The 21,331-nt window shown below is 38.5% G+C and overlaps 1 protein-coding gene across 4 annotated transcripts in view; it reads right to left on the minus strand.

The window, feature by feature from the left end:
* Positions 1-4,579: 4,579 nt before the first annotated feature.
* Positions 4,580-21,331, minus strand: part of LOC105717539 (all-trans-retinol dehydrogenase [NAD(+)] ADH7) — a 93,608-nt gene continuing 76,856 nt past the window's right edge. For 2 of the 4 annotated variants that reach the window (XM_064369497.1, XM_012452801.2), the window contains exons 7-9: positions 19,539-19,674; positions 16,053-16,191; positions 12,845-13,758 (exon numbers count right to left, since the gene is read on the minus strand). In XM_064369497.1, the coding sequence (XP_064225567.1) occupies positions 13,734-13,758; positions 16,053-16,191; positions 19,539-19,674 (300 nt within the window). In that variant the 3' untranslated portion in view covers positions 12,845-13,733. Of the gene's footprint in view, positions 4,824-5,943; positions 6,263-12,844; positions 13,759-16,052; positions 16,192-19,538; positions 19,675-21,331 lie in introns of those variants that run through there. The other 2 variants (XR_010339824.1, XM_064369491.1) reach the window with 2 other exon arrangements.

Below are 21,331 nucleotides of genomic sequence, written 5' to 3' on the forward strand. Positions count from 1 at the left end.
TGAATGGATTAAAAAAATGTGAGGTCAGGCATAGTGGTTCATTCCTTTTATCTTAGCACTTTGGGAGGCAAAGGTAGAAGGGTTGTTTGAGTCTAGGAGTTTGAGACCAATGTGGACAAGATGTCAAGGCCCCATTTCTACATTTTGTTTTTAAATTAGCCAGGCATGGTGGCTCATGTCTCTAGACCCAGCTACTCAAGATGCTAAGACAGTAAAATCCCTTGAGCTTGTGAGTTCAAGGTGGCAGTGAGCTATGGTCACACCACTGTACTCCAGCCTGGGTGACAAAGCAAAACCTCATCTCTTAAGGAAAGAAAAAAAGAAAAGAAAAGAAAAAAAAACTTGTGGTACATATACACAACAGAGTACTGTTCAGTCATAAAAAAATGAGATCCTGTTATTTGCAACAATGCTGATGGAACTAGACATCATTATGTAAAATGAAATAAGCCAGACACAGAAAGACAAATTTCACATGTTTTCACTTATTTGTGGGAGCTAAAAATCAAAACAATTGAATTCATGGAGATAGAGAGTAGAAAGAAGGCTATCAGATGCTAAGAAGGGTAATGGGGGGTTGGTTGGGGGAAGTGGGATGGTTAATAGGTACCAAAATATTGTTAGAATGAGTAACAGCATGACAGCAAAACAGGGTGACTATAGTTAACAATAATTTAATTGCTCATTTAAAAATAACTAAAAGGGTATAATTAGATTATTTGTAACACAAAGGATAAATGACTGAGATGATGGATATTCCCTTTATCCTAATGTGATTATTACACATTGCCTACCTATATCAAAAATCTTCACATAACCCATAAATATGTACATCTACTATGTACCTACAAAAAATAAAAGTTGAAAAAATCGTATTGGTCAGATGATTAGCTAAATAGCCATCTACCAAGGTTGGCTAATACATAGGAGATGGATGACTCCAGAAAAGGGGCAGAAGATGAACATGTGGCTCACAAAGTGAAGGCTTTCTGTGTCTCAGAGTTGCCTAAACCCCTTGCTTCCATATCAACCCTTCTATGAAAAGGGCACATACGACTGGTGGGAGTAGAGAACATGAACCACTGGGAGTGGTACTAATACCCACTATGTTTCATGATGTGGAGAAAGCCAGTGTATAGCGAAGTAAAAAGAAGCAAACTTATACAAAGAAGTAGATACAACGGTAAAGAGGAAATCTGTGCTGAAGCCAAGCTCTGTTCTGGCGTTGCTGAGGTCCAAGTGCCTTCCAATGCTGTTCTTTGTTCGGTTGTTCACACCACCTTGTATTCCATGACTTAATACATTCTCAATTTGTCATGGATGTCTGTTGTTACTGAATTCAGAGCATTCTATTCCTTCTTTTTATATTAAATCCTCTTCATTTGGGAATTATCCTCCCCTGGCTCCATGTTGTTTGAATGGATTCGCCACTGCAACAGCCCAGCCATGGAGATGACTGCAAGACCCAATTCTGTTCAATCACAGCATCGCATTGTTCCATTCAAAGATACTGACCCTGGGATGAACACATGGCCCCAGCCAGGCTCGTTTGAGCTCTCCTTTGAGATTTTTATGCAAGGATTCTAGGAGGGGGAAGTTTTCTTTCTTCTGGCACTGCTGTGCTGCAATGACCTGAGTCTTGAGCCATCTGTATTCTATTTATCCACTGCACAGGGAAAGCAGATATGCAGTGGGAGGGGATGGCCACCACACAGGGAGAGCTGCTCAACAAAACTTGAGGGTGAATGTCTCTCATTTGTAACTGGACAGACCTCATCTCCATAGTTTATCACGGAAATGCTACAAGATATTTGATATTACAGTTCTCTTTCATACAGGCAAAAACTGAAGTTGAGTAATATGAAGTGACTGTTCCAAAGGTTAACAGTTAGTAGAATAACTGAAACTTTAACTCCTCATGATTCCTCTGCAGCTTCTTGGGAAAAATATTGCTTGTCTCTAACCTTAATGGTTCAGAGAGGGTAAAAATCCACTGATCCCGCTGAGGGCTTGATTATCCTTCCTAATTCATCTGCCTTCCACTATTACTCAAGCAAGGAGGTGGAGCAGGGAATTTTGCCCATTTTATAGACAGGAAACTGAGCATTGCCCATAAGGAAGAAGATGACCCTGACTTTTCCTCTTTCCTTGATGGTATATCCAAACATGTCCATTGCCCTGCCATACCCATCTGCCCACCCATGTGCTTGGAAGCATCAGCATTTCTCATAATGGAACCTCAACTCTGAGCTGGTGAGACTTTAGGCAGAGACTACACTCTGGGCCATCACCAATGAAGGGATTTTAGGAAGAACAGGGAAGTGTTGAAAGCTCTTGCTGAAAGGTGAAATGGAAATTGCATTGAGCTGCAGTGGTAGCCTTCAAGTGAGGGGGCTCTGAGCACTGGGTCACCCCATGGGCCTGACAGCCAATGAAAGGGTGTTATGTGGTCTCCTAGTATAAATTTCTGTGCTTCAGGTAGTTCTGAATCCCCTCACTTCATGACTTTAGGAAGAAGAGGTTTGGGGGTAATGGGAGATGCCCTGAAACACCTGAAAGCTTTTTCCTTTCACCATGTATTCTCTAGGACATGTAGCCTAAGATATGAGATGGACCAGGAATACTCCCTCAGTCCATTTGAGCTGCTGTAACAAAATACCATAGATTGTATGTCTTACAAACCACAGGAATTTATCTCTCACAGCCCTGGAGGCTGGTAAGTCCAAGATCAAGGTGCTGGCACTTTGGGTGTGGGTCCTCTTCCTGGTTTGTAGACAGATACCTTCCTACTCACTACGGCCTTGATCTCTTGGGCTCATGTGATCCTCCCACCTCAGCCTCCTGAGTAGCAAGGACTACAGGCACACACCACTATGTTGAGCTAATTTTAAAATTATTTCTAGAGACAAGATCTCACTATGTTGCCCAGGCTGGTCTTGAACTCCCGGGCTCAAGCAATCCTACCTTTCAACCTGTGAAAGTGCTGGGATTACAGGCATATGCCATCATACCTGGCCTCAGGTCTCTTTCATAAGAGCAGTAATCCCATTCATGAGGCCTTTTCCCCCATGACCTAATCACCACCCAAAGGATCCACTTCCAAATACTGTCATGGAGATTGGGAGTTTCAGAATTTTAAGATGTGAATACTGGGGTTACCTAAACTTTCAGACTGTAGCAAACATTTCACAGGTAGAACTAGCAAGGACTCTGGTATGTTTATTCATCCAAAAGGGGTTCGTTAGGGCCTGAGTACTCCACCAGCTGCACCCAACATATAAACAAACAAGACAGTCATGTGACATTTAGAACTTGACCCACCATTCCACCTGTGCAGCAACTGAAAATCTGGTGAGTGGAGGTTTAAGGAAATAAGCTGGAGCAGCCCATGTATTGCAGCAGTTCCCAAGCACTGAAAGTAGTAAGACTCTTTAGTTCACTGGAGACTGAGAGCATCAGATTCTCCCACCTTCTGCATCAGCTCCCAAGGCTGTTCTCACTTCCACTCACGGGATGCAGAAAATACTGACTCCAGCAGGAGGAGGCAGTCTTCTTTTATCTATCTCTCCAATGCTACAGAGAAGCACCAAAATCGTAAGGATCCCAATGCTCAAAGGCTAATAGAAAGGATCCTTCATCCTGATAGAGAGTTGCTGGCATATCTCCCTCATGTCCCTATTTTTTCAGAAGAGTATTGTATGCCCTGATCCCACCCTCCCCAACCCCATTTCTGCTTCCTAAGCCAAACTCATGTCTGAGCTGGGAGAAGAAGGTGAGCTCTTTTGACTATATATAAAGCCATATATATATATATATATATATTTAAAGTCCACTTTGGTTTTCTATTACAGTCCCTTCTCACCATGTGGTAAGCAGCTAAAGTCCAGAAGGATCTGGGGAACTCATACCTACATGCTTGGCATGTGTCACTCTTCTGCTGGAACCAAGGCAAAGGGGCTCCACTGGCCCTTCATCTGAAACCTCAATTGAGACCACTGTAACCTAAGTTGAGGTTACAAACCTCAGTTGAGACCACTTCTTAAATGCTCCTTTCACTACTACTGTGCTTTAACATGACTTCTGTTCTATAAAATTGTAAGGAAGGTAATAAGATTTTCTTAATCAGCTCTCCCTGGTTGAAGGACCCAGCCCATAGGGAAGCCCTTTCTTTTAAAGGATCTGTTACTGTAGGCTTTGATCATCACTTTGGGAATACTTGTGAAAAATGTTAAAAGTTTGTCCTGGTGATTTCTGAATCCTGGAAGCTGAAAGTTGAGCTAATCATACACAGTATTAGTGATGCTTTAAAAGTTAATGGTTAATGATGAAAACACTTGTATTCTTGACTCTCCCTAACACTGAATTGTGGATGCAAAGTTCAAGAGGGAAACCAGCCAATACTGGAGCTCACACAGACTAAAAACTCAATATGTTACCTAATGTTCAGCCTGTAATAGCTATGCAACTCTGAAACCAGATATGGCCTCATAGCTTCCCAGTATCTGAAAATAGTTATCTCAAAAATGATACACAAAATAATGCTATAAAAATACACAAATTTCCAACTTTGTTTCTCAAAGAACAAGATTATTTATTCTCATTTTTAGGGAAAGAAACAATGTGTTAAATGAGAAAACGGAATCCAGCTACACAACAAAGAGTGGGTGTGATTAGAAGGTGTGGTGCCAAATAACCTGCTTAGAGTCCCAAGTGTGTTGCATAAATTAGTAGGTTACCTTGGTAGAGAAAACAGATTCATTTGTCATAGTAATTTGCCTCTTCAACTGCAAATCTCCTTTTGAGCAGCACATTAGTCTATAGAGCTGAAAAAAATCATATATAAATGCATAATACACTCAGATTATAAAAGGGGAAGGTAGTCACCACAAAAGTCAACTGCAAATTTCATGTTGGCCTTAGTTTCCCTATGGGACACCAATTTATCAAATCTGAAGACTTATTTCATCGATTCTCAATCTTAGAGAGTCCTTCAGCTTTGAGAAGTATTAGGGGCAAACTGCTAGTTTAGATAATAAACAAGCACATGTCTTTCTCTTGCTAAGACTGCAAAGGGTAACAAGTATGTCAAATTGCTTTTCTTCTGACTGGGCTGTAAAAACTCAGTCTGGTATCCCTAGTTATTTTATACCAACCTTCTGTTCAGTATTCTGTAAAATGCTCAGCATTAATGTGTGACTTTGGTTGATAGCAACGAGAAAAATAGTTACTACTTTAAAATGTTGTCTGGTAGACCAGTTTTCTCAAAACCTGAAGCCTGAGAGGAGGCTATCGAAATGAAAGAGACATTGATGGTGACTTATTAATGAAAAATAAGTCATTGATAGGAGGCCTATGATGGTCAGCCTCTGCCTGTGGTTAATGAATCATTTTACCAGTGAGTCTCAATCACATTTGGCCACTGCTCCTCTCAGGAAGCCCCTTGGCTATAGCTCCATTCCAGATTCTGATAACTCCCTTGTCTCATCGACATTCAGGCCTAGGGACGATAATAGCTTCCCACCGTAGAGAGACCCTGGATACTTCAACAGTCCTTGTTGGAGTGATTAACTCTGCCTATACCTCTGAAAAAAAAATTATTAATTATCTCCCATTAAGCCTTAATTTGATTAAACAGTGGTTCCCTGCCAAGACCCTAACTGATACAGGTCCTGCCTTCAGGTTTTCCACCAGACAAATCAATAAGCAGTGACTACTCAGCATGAGTACTACTGTGATAGAAATTCTAGTTCTCAGCCTAATCAGTTAGAAGTTAACCAACATAAGGAACTGAGAAAATATAACGCAAAGAATGTAGCAACCACTGAATGCTTAGGGTTGAATGAACAAACCATTCTTTCAACCTACAATTATATATTTAGAACCTATAGGTAGAGGAATTGTGTGCTGGAATTAGAACACTTAAAATAGGAGAATGAGATCATTCTGTGGGATTAAATACTAATAAATACTAATAATTGTAAATAAAGTATAAAAAGACAGACTTGAAGTCACACTGAAGATGTAAGCAATCTCTCCCAATAACTCCCTCAGTCTATGAATCTATAAGCAAGATGATGGTTTACATACTGATCAGACCATTTCATGTTCATTTTTCTCATCCCCAAAGCAGTTCCCAGGGTCTGCATGACAAAAGTGGGAGGATGAGCTTTACTCAAGTTGTTCAGCTGGACCAGCACCTCTGGGTTTGGTGTCTCCATCAAGCACAAAATTCTCAACTGTGTCCTCATTTTTCTCAATTCTTCTGGAAAAGAAAAGCAAACAAGGCAATTGGAAAAATGTCCCAAGATACACTCAAAAAGGGGTGATTATTTCTGTTCCTCTTCCTAGCATCAGCATGAACTCACTCATAGCTAGATGCTGCCACCTTCTTGCCTTCATAAGTCTTGCAGAGAAAACCAGTCCTGAAAGGACCAAACTGGATGGAATTAGAGACCATTATTCTAAATGAAGTAATTCAGGAATGGAAAACCAAACACAGTATGTTCTCACTCATAAGTGGGATTGCAAATGAGGATGCAAAAGCATAAGAGTGATACAATGAACTCTCGGGACTCGGGGAAAAGGTGGGAGAAGGGTGAGGCATAAAAGATTACACATTGGGTACAGTGTACACTGCTCAGGTGGTGGGTGCTCCAAAATCTTAGAACTCGCCACTAAAGAATTTATTCATGTAACCAAACACCACCTATTTCCCAAAAACCTATTGAAATTAAAAAGATAGAGAAAAATTGTTTTTTAAATTGAGCATTGAGAACCTCAGAAAGAAAGAAAGAAAGAAAGAAAAGAAAAATCTAGTGAATATCTATTCTTGCTAGCGTCTCTGCCAGCAGTTTGAGGTAGATGATTAGATCTATAAAAGAACAAACACATAAACAGAAAATTAAATGCTAACATGGTACGTGAAAAAACAGACTTATATTAGGTTACTGAGAGACTAGAGACACATTGAGATCAGAGGAGATGTTCTGGAGGAGTGAAGACAAAACTAAATCCTAAAAAATGAGCAGGAATTTGCCAAGACAGAGGGGAAGCATGAGAAAATATTCAAGGAGGACGAGTAGCAAGAGAGAAAGCAAGAAAGAAAATAAAACCCTGCATGGTGGGTGCAGCATTTTAATGTTGCCTGTGAATGTTGAGTAGTGCAGGGAGCAATGGGAACCCATCTCAAGGGGTCCTTGATGCCTATTAATAATCTTGGAGGCAAAGTAGAGCTCCTGAATATTTACTAAGCAAAGGAGTGGCATGATCAGATTTAACTTTTGAGTGTTAGACTCTGGGGACAGTGGGAAAGCTATAGCTGAAGGGAATAAGACAAGAGGCAAGGTATGTGAAATTTCTTGAAGGTCTCTTTGTAATTATCTTCAAGAAAGACAAGAGGATACCAAAATTTCTCTTTAAGTACTGGTGATTTTCTAAAGAACAATGAAAAATTAAGTCACATAGACCATGTTTTTGGTGAGAACTGAGTAAACATTTTGAACCTGAGTAAATCTCACTAGAAGAATGTCATAATTCCCAAAGTAGAACCAAGCTTGTCTCCAATGAATGATAATGCAGGTAAATCCATGGTAATTAGATCCTGAATCCTCTGCCTTGATTTTAAGAGGGAAACAAGCCAATGACATATAAGTTTCCTTCTTCTCAAAGGAAAGGGAGGAATAAGAAAGAGTTCCTACTCTGATGGAAAGAAGGAGGGCAGAGATAAGACCTAAGCCTAGGAGGCACCTGTGTTTGGCATTACCTCCATCCACCCTTTTCAGGTGGTAATCTAGCCCCGCCCCACTCCTACATAAACAAGAATCAGCTGGGTCCCAAGCAGAGCTGGTCACAATGAACAGGGCATCTCCTCTCTATCCTACACATCCTGTCCATGCTAGGACTATGAGGTATCCTCCTGTAAGACTTGAAGTGAGAGAATGTGGATGTATTAGTACATTCTCACACTGCTATTAAAAACTGCCCAAGGATGGGTAATTTATAAAGGGAAGAGGTTCAATTGACTCACAGTTCAGCATGGCTTGGGAAACTTAAAATTATGGAGGAAGGCAAAGGGGAAGCAAGGCACGTTCTTCACAAGGCAGCAGGAAGGAGAAGTGTTGAGCAAAGAAGGAAGATCCTTTTATAAAACCCTCAGATAGAATGAGAACTCGCTTTCATGAGAACAGCAAGAGGAAATGCCCCCATGATTCAAGTACCTCCACCTGGTCACTCCTTTAACATGTAGGTATTATGGGGATTATGGGAATTACAATTCAAGATGAGATTTGGGTGGGGAAACAAAGCCTAACCATATCAGTGGAGAATGAGTGTGATGTTGCTTTCTCCTTTGCTCTCAAAAAACCTTTTGCATTTAAAGGACAGAGGAAGAGAGTGCTCAATTTAGCATTCCCATGGGTAGAATTGGGGGATTTGAATAAGCTATTCAAATTAATTCCAAAGCCATTCTATAGTAGGCAGGGACATGCATTCAGTGGTTATTGCAGGAATCTGGACAAGAGGTAAAGGAATGAACTGGGGCAACAAGCTAGCAGGGAAGAGGAAGAGAGAATTCATTGTTTCAATATTTTTAAGTTTCAAAGAGACAACAGCCCAAAGTAGGATTAGAATTCTGCCACACCAAGCATCCTATAAGCAGGTAGGGATAAAATAAGGCCTCCTGATGGTGCTCGGACTGAGGTCTTAGAACCCAGTCTACTCTTGTTTCTTCTGAGGGATTTAGACCTGGATCAAGCTATCTCTTTTGAGTGTTTCTTTCAAATGTAACCAAGTGCTTCCTAGAACTTTCAGTGGCTTCCAGGAAAGACTATTTCTATGATTCTAGTTTTCTAGAACAAATTCATCAGATAAGTCCCTTATTTTGAAGCAGAAAATTGCAAGTGCTTTAGCACCTTTTATTCCTAAGGGAGACACTCCTCAGTCTTCTTTTGGAAGGTAAAGAGAAACCAACAGCCAACTTTATGACAATTTCAGAAACCCTTTCAAAACCATGGTAGGTAAAGTTATTAATAATAAAAAAGAACCCTCATTCTACTTAGAACCTTTGAGAATGCTATATGAGACTTCAGAAAATAGCTACTGTGAATTTTAATTGGAGGTGGAGTTGTAATCAAACCCAGGCCTCCTGAACTAGGGCACCACATCACAGTTTTGACAAGTTGTAATACACAATCAGAGTACAATATTTGTACCTCCTATTTTGGCAGGAACATTTGTTTTGTAAGAGGTCTTTCTGAATAAATAGTACCAAAACCATGCATGCCTGGTAGTTTTGTAACTATGTGGATCTTTGCCAAAACTTGCACTGAAATTTATAAAATGCTAGTAAAATTAAAACAATATATCTATTTTTTTTTCAAATGTGCCATTGCAAATTAGAGTCAACATTTTTTTCTAAATTTTACTTTTGGTTCTGGGGTACATGTGCAGAACATATAGATTTGTTACATAGGTATACATGTGCCATGATGGTTTGCTGCACCTATCAACCCGTCATCTAGGTTTTAAGCCCTGTATGCATTACGTATTTGTCCTAATGCTAGCAAACATTATTTTTAATTAAAATACTGACTTGAATCTGAAGTTTGAGTCTCATTCATTTACAAAACAGAAAAGTAAATCCAAATTTAAAATTTAAAATTTGCCTACCTGGAAGAGCTGTTGCCAAAAACTTGCTTTGGTATTTCATTCAATTCTTTGGCTAACATGAAGATGCATTTAATGAGCCGGACACTTGACACAGCCAGAAATATGCAATTCTCTCAATTAAATTGTTGAATCAGCTAAGAATGTTTGCATATGTCCATTGGACACAGAATGTTCTATTAATACTAGGTGCTGTTTTGAGAAAGAACTTAGAATGTAGCTCTTATTTTTGACACTTTACATGTAAAATGGAATGGACTTTCAGGGAAGGCATCTGTCACTTTTCTGTACCCTACAGGGTAACAGACAAAGTCAGATATGTGGTGTAAAGAGCTACTGGAACCTAAAGCTGGTGGCCTAGGTAATTGAGATTTTCCTTAATGAAGGGACTCCAACTCCGTGAGGGAGTAAGGAATAAAAAAAATTGACAAATACCTAGGAATGAAGAAGATGAACACTACAAACTAGTTTATGAGGCCTTAGTTAGTTACTTATTACATAAAAATATAAATAATTTTAGATGTAAAGAGAAATGAGAAAAGGAAGTTGCTGGTGGAAGAAATCTTTGCAGACTCTGGTTGAAGTCATGGGTGAGAGGGTACTCTTGGGAATGTTATTTCTGTATAGTCCTTTGCTTCCTCTAAATTAAAATAATTTTATATCAATCTTGGTAGTAATCAAATCACATTATCTTCTGGAGGTATATATAAGGAAGCTGATTATTAAAATAAATGTATAAAAATTTACAAGGATTTAGCATTTATTTTAGCTTCATGAACCTAAACAATATCATTAATGTTTTGCAGCAAATACCATCTACGCTGGCCCTTTTATAGTTCCCAAAAATAATTAGGTCAGCTTTTCCCAAATTACTAGCATTTGGCCATGTTGTTCCTTCACCTGAGAGAATTTTACTCCTCTCTTTATAGGGCTGGCTCTAGCTTATCCTTCCATGTAAGCTTAAATTTACCTCCTCAGAGAGGCCTTCAAGTGCCTTACAGAAAGCTGGAAATGCCTTCCTGTTTTTCTTCATTTTTCTAACACAGCACCTTCATCATTGCCTTATTTATCATTTATCAAAAATTTAAGTAATAAATTTATATGTTTATTTACTTATTAAATGTCTCCTACTGTTACTGGAGCCTTGGGGTGTCGCTTTGCCAGCCAGAAGCCTCTGTGGCTAGTGGTACCTTTGCTTGTGTTTTGCTCTGGCCCACTGAGCTTGTTCTGCTCACTCGGCCTGGCAGGCTATCCTCAGCTCATGATACTAGTCTGGATCCCACACTCACCAAGGGTGAGCCAGCCATGAAGTGATGAAGGGTGTGTGAAGAACTGTGGGGTCTGGCCACTGTGCATAGCCAGGCATGCTGGCTCCAGGCGCTGGCATGAGCACCAGCTTCCTGCAAGTCTGCAGCTGGACCAGGCACACCATAAGCAACTTCCACAGCTGACACCAAGAATGCAGTGGTGCCCGGAAGCTTGGAGACGTCAGGAACCATAGGGTTCCAAAGAGGGTGTTATAGCCCTGGAGTGGGGATCTCCTAGGTCTGGGCTCCCCAAAGGGTCACAGCTCTTCTCTCCATCTCTGTCTTCTTTTTGCCTACAACAATGGTGAGCAAGAGGTGTGTTTCTGTCCTGTTTGTGTTACAGCTAGTTTAGCCCGCCTATTTGGTGGGTCCTGAGTTTTTGTCTTGTGAACAGGAAGAATGAGGTATGCAGGCAACTGAAGGTGAGCAAGGCGAAGAGGAACTTTATTGAGTGATAAAACAGCCCACAGGAGACCTGCAGTGGGTCACTCCTTTCTGCAGCCAGGGTGTCCTGAAGAGTGTTCACTTTCTAGCAGAGAGGAGCCGCCTTCATTACTAGACCATATGCTCTGCAAGGGAAGAAACCTTAACTGTTTTATTCACTACTTTATACCAAACACCTAGCTCAGTGCTTGATACATGGTTGAAATTAAGAAAAAAAAATGCCCAATGAATGAATATTCTCTACATATCAGTTAAAGTGATAAAAGTCTAGACTATTCTTTAAAGAAGAAGTTGGATATTTCTTTTAGCATTCTTCTAGCTACTTACTGCTTACTTATATTTTGATTTATATTCAAGAACTCAGTTTGACAATACTTTGTGGTTTCATTGACCAGAAATAAGAAATATGCAAAATAAGCAGATTTCCTGATCTCTTCAGTGTTTTCTGATGACTCAAAATGCTATTCATGGGCAAGTTACCCTGAGAAAGATAGTAGAAGGTCTTTCTGCTCATTATTTGGCCATGACAGGCTCAGACATGAGGAATGATTCCACAAAATATTATAATAAATATTAAATATATTGTCACATATGCAGCATATTTGTCAAAATATAATTTGTAGGCATAAAGTGGATTTCATTTTAAAAAAACTGTGATCTGAGAACATAAATGTGTTTATTCCTTGGATTTGTTTCTTTTGATATATTTGCATATTACTTTCAGTATCCTATTTACATGTTTTCAAACTTTGAGGCAAGAGATATCCATTCTACTTATTTTTCTTATTAAAAATGCTTTCTTGGGGGCAGTTTTTCCTTTCTTAATGGATTCTGAGATGCCAGCTACAGACATTGCTAATGAATGAAGGAAATGTCTCCAAATGATTCTTGGGTAGAGATTTTCTATACTTATCTATAGCTATTACCTATCTATCTTCTATCATCTATCAATCATTTATCTATGTATCTATCTATAGACATAAACATAGATATATATGTATATGTAAAATATAATTCTTAAAAGCTGTAACTATTCATAGTGTTTTGAGAATTGCCATAGCTAAATCTAGCTGATGATGGAGATATTTCAAAATAATTATTTATACTTTTCAGCTATTTCAGCTGTTTTTTTAGACCTATATTAGGCCTAGATTGACAAGCTGGTAAAAGAAAAAGGAAATTTTACCCCTTGAGTTCAAGCCACTTTTCATTGGGAAATACTCATCATGTAAAAGTGGTTGATAAATACCTAGACATTTTGCAATTTATGATGGTAGGACTGTCCAATCTATATTATGTCCTAATATTGTAAGCCTCAATTTCGGCTATGACCACCCAACTTCTTAAGTGTCTTATAAAGTATTTTTATGTTTTCAGGTGCTTCAACACTTTCTTTATAACCAGTAAAAACTCATAACAAAGTAAAACTGACTGTTTAAAAATATATCACCACAAATATTTTATACAATTTTTAAGTATTTTTAACATGCTATAGATATATATAGATACATCAGTGTAGTTGTTAAAAAATAAAAACACTTTTTATTAAACAGAGTCACTACTAAGCACAGTGAATAGGGACTTGTAATTGTACCGTATCAAACTGAACATTATGATAAATACTATAGTGCGATTCTAGCTCTACATTTATATTCAGTATTACAAAAAGGAATTTTTTGAAATATTAATATATGCTGGCAAATAGCCTCATATACCTATATGACATACTTTTTCAGCTTCAACAAGTTATGTAATGATGATTCTTAATTGTTGAAAAATGTGCCCTGCCCTTAATCTTTTCTGTCTTTCTTAATCTAATCAAGTAATATGTATCATGGAATGAACTGATTTCAAAAACCTAATCCAAGTTAACTCATAAGAGGTATTTAAAAATACATTTATATTCAAATCTAAAATACAATAATTTCAATGTGTTAAGTGAGTATTACTCTAGGAGATGCATTTACTATAACTTTACACGCTATATCTGTTTTGAGATACATATCTGCAGCAGTTGGTTGAAACTCTTAAAAATCTCCATTACAATGTAAAAATCCAAGGATATATTTTTAAAAGATACAATTATGGCCTTACAAAATATAAATTAAAATTTTTAACATTGTTATTATACTAATTCCCGGGTGCTCACAAGACTCTAAATGTTTATAAATGTTAATAATCCTTTATAAGGGTTCTGTGTCTTCACCAAGCCTTCTACTTCTGCTTGTATTTTTGAGACAGAGCCATGATCTCAGATGAGGGAACTGTTAAAAGAGAAACTCCAGGTCACCCTCACAACGCCTCCTGCCACGTTGGATCTCAAAACGTCAGGACAGTTCTAATGCTGAAATGTAAAATGAGAGGTTTTAATGATTTCTTTTCATATCTTTCAAAAAAGCATAGTTTAAACAATTGTCCTTTCTGTCATAGAAACTTCAGGTAAATTCTGTTATTGGAAATCCTTTGGGATCAAAGTCCTTACCAATTAGTTTTCTTTCTTGTGCAACTCTGATTTTGGAAGCATCAGTATGATTTCAGAATGCCAACAAGAGGAAAGGGGTTTTTAGGTTAAAGAGAAAACATGAACAAGCCTAGGAACATGTGAACAGGAAGGGTAATCCAGTGTGCTTAGATTTCTGGATGCCCAAGAGATCCTACAAGTAAACGAGACCTACTTCCCTCACTTTATCCCAAGAACCTGCTGCAGTGGCTGATAGAATGGATGCCAAATTCTTAACTGTTGAAACAAAATAGGTTTTAGTTCAATAGTAAAGGCTTCCAAAACCATACTAAGACATTGACATTTTTGGGAAACTTGAGTTTGGAAGCTTAGTGAAAGACTAACTGGAATGTATTTTAATATGAAGGTGGAAAACCTATTATCTCACTACTGTGTCTGGGTCAGAAATGATGAGACTGAACTAAAGCAATGAACATGCATGATGAGATGAGGCATGCTAAAGGAGAAACCAAGGGTTGCATCACCAAGGCTTAGCGTCGGCTTGTATGTGGTAGGCAAGAGTGAAAAAGAAGTCAGACATGATGCTGTGGATTCTCATCTATAAAGGAGGAATGCATGATACAATTGCTGAGATAAAAATCACTGGTGAAAAAATTATTTTGAGTGAAGGTGATGTAAGTGGGACTTTCAAATGGAGCTGTGCAGGAGGTAAATGGAAATTGAAGCATTTAGGTTTACAAATATCACTTTGGATATCCCTGCATTAAGATGATATTTGAAGCAAAATTCTTGAAGCAGAATTTGTTTCTTTGGAAAACATATAATATAGTAATTATTTTCCAAACAGTCCATACTAAGCTGTTAGTTTTGCTTAACTAAGTAAAGGAGTATTGAGTGGTTCTGACAGTTTTTCTTACACAATCCCATTGTTTACTTCCTTAAAAAAATGTATGTTCATAATACAGTGACCCTTTAGGCTAGACCAGATGTGGAGACAAGACACAACATTGAAAAAGCTCTCAGGTAAAAAAAAAAAAAGTAAAAGTTTGGATCTCAATGTATAGTTCCTTTTACTAATGAAATCCATATCCTTGGCACATAGTGGAAGCTCAATAATTATTTATAGACCCAATGACTGAACTTCATTTCATCTTGTAGACAGGCTTTTTGATTGCTGTTTGAGACCTCCATGAGTTAGATGTTGTAGATATAATTTGTATGAATCCATACTTGATGTCAACCCTTGCCCAATCCTTAAAAGCAACAAGAGTAGTAATCACAACACCTGTGTTTACCCAGAGCTTGCCAAGCTCTATCAGAGAAGTTTGTTATGTGGTCAAAAGAGCACAAGTTTTGCAATTAGTTTGTATCCTGGCAGTACCCCAGCAGGGTTGACGAGTTATTTATTTGCATCTCATAACCTTAGTCTTCATCTAAAAATGGTAAAAAGAATACCTGGCCTATGGGGATCTGAAAAATGCACACTTGAGGAAGCACTTTGAAAACTGTAAAATAAGGAAATTTTGTGGCCTACTTGCAATAACTAGCAGCATTATGATGAAACAAAAAATAGCCGCAATGAAGTCAACTAGGTAAACAAAATCCAAAAGCTTTTTAAAAATTGGTTAACATAGGACGATGACATACTGAGTTGGTGATATGCTTAGGCTTTGTGCCCCCACCCAAATCTCATCTTGAATTGTAATTCCTATAATCCCTACATGTCAAGGAAGAGACCAGGTGGAGGTAATTGAATCATGGAGGCAGTTTCCCATGGTAGCCTCATGATAGTTGAGTGAGTTCTCACAATATCTGATGGTTTTGTATGGAGCTGTTCCTCCTTCGCTTGACACTTCTCCTTCCTGCAGGCTGTGAAGAAGGTGTCTTGCTTCCCCTTTGCCTTCTGCCATGATTGTAAGTTTTCTGAAGCCTCCCCAGCCATGCTGAACTGTGAGTCAATTGAATCCCTTTCTTATAAATTACCCGGTCTTGGGCAGTTTTTTAAAGCAGTATGAAAATGCACTAATACAGTGAGTAAAGAGAAGTAATCACCTGTATCAATCTGGCTAGGTTAAATAATTAGAAATAAAATATGAGGAAAATAGGCACATTTATAAGTACTAAATTTTAAAAGTAGCCTGTGGAGAAGAGACAAGATCATCATAAGAAACAGTTACCTTTGCCCTGAATTGAGCAGCTCAAATCCTTCATTGATTTGTTTAAATGGTAAAACATGAGTTATCAACTGGTCCAGGTCAAATTTCTTTGCCAGGAACTCAGTCACTAATTTGGGGACATCATCTCTGCTTTTCAAACCTGTAAATAAGCACACGTTTTCTCCTTAGACATTACTAAATCATCTTTACCTTTTATTACCTTATATTTATTCCTTCTCTTTCCTGCACTATCACCTTCCCTGTGTTAGATCATTCCCAGCAGCATACAAATAAGTTGTATTTGTCCCATCATAAGAAATAAAGGTTTTACAGCCATGAAAAAAAATGAGTTCATGTTCTTTGCAAGGACATGGATGAGCTGGAAACCATCATTCTCAGCAAACTAACACAAGAACAGAAAACCAAACACCACATGTTTCTTACTCATAAGTGGGAGTTGAACAATGAGAACACACGGACACAGGAGGGGAACATCACACACCAGGGCCTGTCAGGTGGGGTGGCAAGGGAAGGGAGAGCATTAGGACAAATATCTAATGCACGTGGGGCTTAAAACCTAGATGACAGGTTATAGGTGCAGCAAACCACCATGGCACATGTATACCAATGTAACCAACCTGCATGTTCTGCACATGTATTCCAGAATTTAAGTAAAATAAAAATTAAAATCAAATTTAAAAAAAACAAAGGTTAAAAGAACTCTTGATACCCACATCGCATTCTAGTCACCTTGCTCCTGTTACAGAAAAACTTCTTTACTGTATAGAAAGAATTGTCTCCAGTTCACCGTTTCTGGATCCTGTTCCTTTCCTCTCATCCTCTCTGAGCCCGTTCTGATTACGCTCTTGCCCCCAGCACTGTCCTATTAACAGTTCTCATTAAGGTCATCTTTGAGCTCCATTTTGACCCAGACAAGGGTCAATTCTTACTCCCGCTGTTACATGAACTGTAGGTGGAAGTGATACCGTTGGTGGCTCCCCTTTTCTCAAACACTCTGTTCCTTTAGCTTTTAGATACTACATCATCATTGTTATCATTGTTAATTACCTTCCTCACTAGTTACTTCTTCCATACATCTTTGCTGGGTTCTCAATAATTCCCAGACCTCTAACTCTGAGGATTCCTGGGGCTTGGTCCTTGGTCCGTTTCTTTTCTTTATTTGCATTTACTTCTAGAGTGATCTCTGGTCTCCTGGCTTTCAGTATACTCTGCTTAAAACACTTAGGTTTCTATATCCATCCTAAACCTCTACCTGTACTACAGACTCATATCCAATTGCTTATATTTTGCAGATATCTTTATTCGGATATCTCACAGGTGTACAAGTGTAACCTGCCCTAAACCACTCCTAGTTTCTACAGCTTCCACCCTAGCCCCCAATCTATTCCTTCCATACTCTTCTTTCTCAATAAATGATGATAACGACATCATTCCTGTTGCCTAGGCCCCCAAATCTTGGATTCTACACTTTTTGTCATACAATAACTATTTCAGCAAATCCTGTTGGCTCTATCTTCAAAATACATTCAAGATCTGACTGCTTCTCACCAGCCCCATCACTCTAAGCCAGCATCCTTTCCTTCCTGCATTATAATAACTTCGTCCACGGTCTCCCTGCTTGTGCCCTTTGCCCCCATATAGAATATTCCCCATAGAGCAGCCAGAAAGAGAGTGTTAGAATGGAACTCAGAACAGGTGACACCTCCCTCAGAAGCCTCTGTGGTTTTATTTCTCTCTCAGAATAAACTCCTCAAACCTTGCAGAGGCCCTCTGGCCCCATATGATCTGGCCCTCTGGCCCCAACTGTGACTGTCCTCTGTCCTCACTCCGTTGTATCCATAGTGACCTTCTCCCTGTTCTTACAGTTCTTGCCAACAACCTTTTGTGTTTATTATGTCCCCTTCCTGGAATATTCTTTCCCAAGGATTTTGAATATCTTATTTCATTGATGTTTTTGCTCAAATGTTACCTTATCAAGGAGGCCTCCCCTGAACTTTATAAAATAGCATTCGCTTCCACCTCCACCCTGGTCCTCTGGCACTGCCTATTGCCCATCCTCTATTGGTATCCTTGGCACTTGTAACCATATGGTGTACTCTGTATTCATTTATTTATTGTCAATCTTTCTAGACCAAAATGAGAGGATTCTCACACCTCCCGAGATCAGGGACTTGGTATATTTTGTCTCTTCTCCATTCCTAGCTCCTGGAATGGTACACTGTAAACACAATGGTACCTGTACTCAGTATACACTCAACAAATATTTGCTGAATAATTGATTTTTACTTCTAATATTCCTGAATAATCTATCATCTTCCCACTTCACAAAAATAGTCAAAGCAAAGAGGTTCCACTTATATCTCTTACTGTTTTATTCCTCAATTCAAGTTTTACTTTCCGTAAGAAACCTTCTCTAGAAACCTCATCCATAACAACCAGCCTCTTGCTTTTTTATGCCCCAAGTAATGTTGTAGAAAGAGGACAAAGTTTGTTCTCCCATGGACCAGCTTTAAATCTCAGTTCCCATTTAGACCTACAGGGGCAAAAAACTTAATAGTTCCAAGTCTCAATTTTATTATTCATTAAGTAGCTTCCTCAGAGAGTTACTGAGAAATAAAATAAACTAACACATTAGTGTAAAATTTTTAACATAGAATAAATGCTAAAAAAAACTCCTCTTATAATTTGTTTTATAATTTCTAGACCTACACTTAATTGTATATTGTTTCTTTTATTTTGTTTTTGTATCTTTCGCTACATTGTGTACCTAAGTCAAGAAAAATCATTTTCTCCTTTTTGTACTCTTAGCAAGTACTTGAACAGTTATTATTCTCATATTGTATAAGGCAAACTCTAATATTGGAAGTGCTTTCAAAGCACCCAGTACAACACTATATGGAAGCACTAGAAAATGAGACTTTGTGGAGGAGGGAAATAAAAGGACTCACTGTGTCACCTGCCTTGAGCAGAGTGACCCTGCCTCCATCTTTACTAAAACAATATTAATTGTTGAGCGATAATCTAAGTCTTTCTAGCGTGAATCTGAACTGTTCCCATAAAATGTGACAATCCCTTTTTTGTTGTCGTTGCTTTTGGCTTGGGTCCAGGATTTTTTTGGTGCTAGTATGAATAGAATAAATTCTATTTTAATACACATTCTTATATATATATATAAATAATAATGGATTAAATCAGAACTTCCTGTCACATAAATCATCCCTATAGAAACACTACTGGTGTCTCTCATTCAGGTTTTTGGGGAACTTGCATTGCAGAGGCTAATATTAAAAATGTGTCCATGAATATTAGTCCTACATCAAGGTGAGGAGTGGAGAATTTTCTTTTGTGTTATTATGGTCACAGTTCCATTTTAGATCACTTCATACTTATTCTTGAAAGAAAAGCCTGAGAAGTTAGGCTTCTCCCACTTGCCAAGCAACAGAGTGAAAGCCATCACTCCCAATTCAGGGGCTTTGCTTTCCTCACCTCCAAAGACACATCCCTTCCATGTACGTCCAGTGAAGAGCAGCATCGGGTCATAGGTGAGCATCTTGGCTGATGGAGGAGCTCCTACTACCACGCTGGTTCCATAATTCATATGGCAGGATGCCAGGGCGTCAATCTGAGTTTAAAATGGAGGAGATTGTTTGCTTCCTATGTCTCTTACAGTGTAATGTTAGCTCTGAAATGACCTATGCACTTTGGCAAAGTCTTGAAATTAAATTAGGCCACCTTCTGTTTTTTACTTGCTTTAAAAAATTTTCAGTGCAACATTAGTCCTTAATTAAATCTCCATACACATTTGCCCTTTAAGGCAGCAAACAGCAATCAATGTGGTCAGTGTTTGTGGCAATTTCGGTGTACCATGGACTAAAACACAGGGGAAATTCTTGTGATATTTTCATACCAATATCACCATTTCAGATAAGCCTTAGAAAGCCATTTGAACTAAACTAAGTTGAATTAACTATACCAAATAATTTAGCATAGTTTTCTTTTTACATTTAGTCTGAAAAGTAAATAAAATACTAAAATGTGGGACAAATGAGTTTCTTTTCTTGGGAGCATTTCTGAGACTGACTCACATTTTCTGGTCATTGGCCCATCCAGTTATTAATTGATAATTTAATACATGCTAGATTGTAGTAACAGATGATAGCATCATTTTTAGAGACCAGTCTTCATTAAGTAGCACCCGGAAATCACTAGGCTCTAATAATATATCCAATACCATGTATGGCTTCATACTTATGACCTAGAATGCTATTGGTTGATAGGAAATAAATCTAAGTGATTCACTAGGAAAGAAGTGTGACTACAATGATAAATTAAGAACATTTATTCCTAAATTACCAAAATTTAATTTGCTACTCAATCTTGAGCAAAAAATGGCTTTATTCCATTTTTCCAAATCTCCTTACACTACACCAGGATGGAGCTTTCTAGTTCCAGGAGCCCTGGATCCATTTTACAGATCTAACTGAAAGTCTGGTGCTGCAGACTGCCATACAGGAGGCATGGTTAGAAAGTTGAAGGTTCTGTATTTTTTTAGTAGAGACGGGGTTTCACGATGTTGGCCAGGCTGGTCTTGAACTCCTGACCTCAGGCGATCCACCTGCGTTGGCCCATTAAAGTGCTGGGATTACAGGCATGAGCCTCCGTGTAGTGGTGGGTGCCTGCAATCCCAGCTACTTGGGAAGTTGAGGCAGGAGAATCACTTGAACCCAGGAGGCAGAGGTTGAAGTGAGCTGAGATCACCATTGTACTCCGGCCTGGGTAACAAAAGTGAAACTTCGTATCAAAAAAGAAGAAGAAGAAAAAAGAAAGTTGAAGGATCATATTCTAAAGGAATTCAGATGAGGGAAAACAAAGCTCAAGCGTACAGAGTGAGAAGGTGGATGGATTACAGATTTGGGGAAGATTTGGAATAACCCCTTTTCCCTTGTGTCTCTTCCTCACTTCTCCTCAGTCACCTTCTGATGATTACTTTGTTAACATCCAAGAGAGAGATAGAATCACTTTTGCCAAGAAATCTACATATACAAGAAAGATCATACTTAAAACAATTATCTAGAAGGGTTGACTACCTTGCCCTCTAGTCAGCTAAGAGTGGTATGATGTGGTATTCAACTTTAGTCAGGTGAACCTGCTCTTAAGTGTTTGACTTTTTAGGCAAAATTGCTATGAGATTATTAGTTTTGCCTGATAAAACTGACAATCACAAAGTTATTTCCATCATTGATTATTAATAAAGCTATAGAAAATTAAATTTACTTTGT

Source organism: Aotus nancymaae, unplaced genomic scaffold (assembly GCF_030222135.1).
Source record: "Aotus nancymaae isolate 86718 unplaced genomic scaffold, 86718_ANA_hifiasm-v0.15.2.pri h1tg000006l, whole genome shotgun sequence".
Classification (NCBI taxonomy): Eukaryota; Metazoa; Chordata; class Mammalia; order Primates; family Aotidae; genus Aotus; species Aotus nancymaae.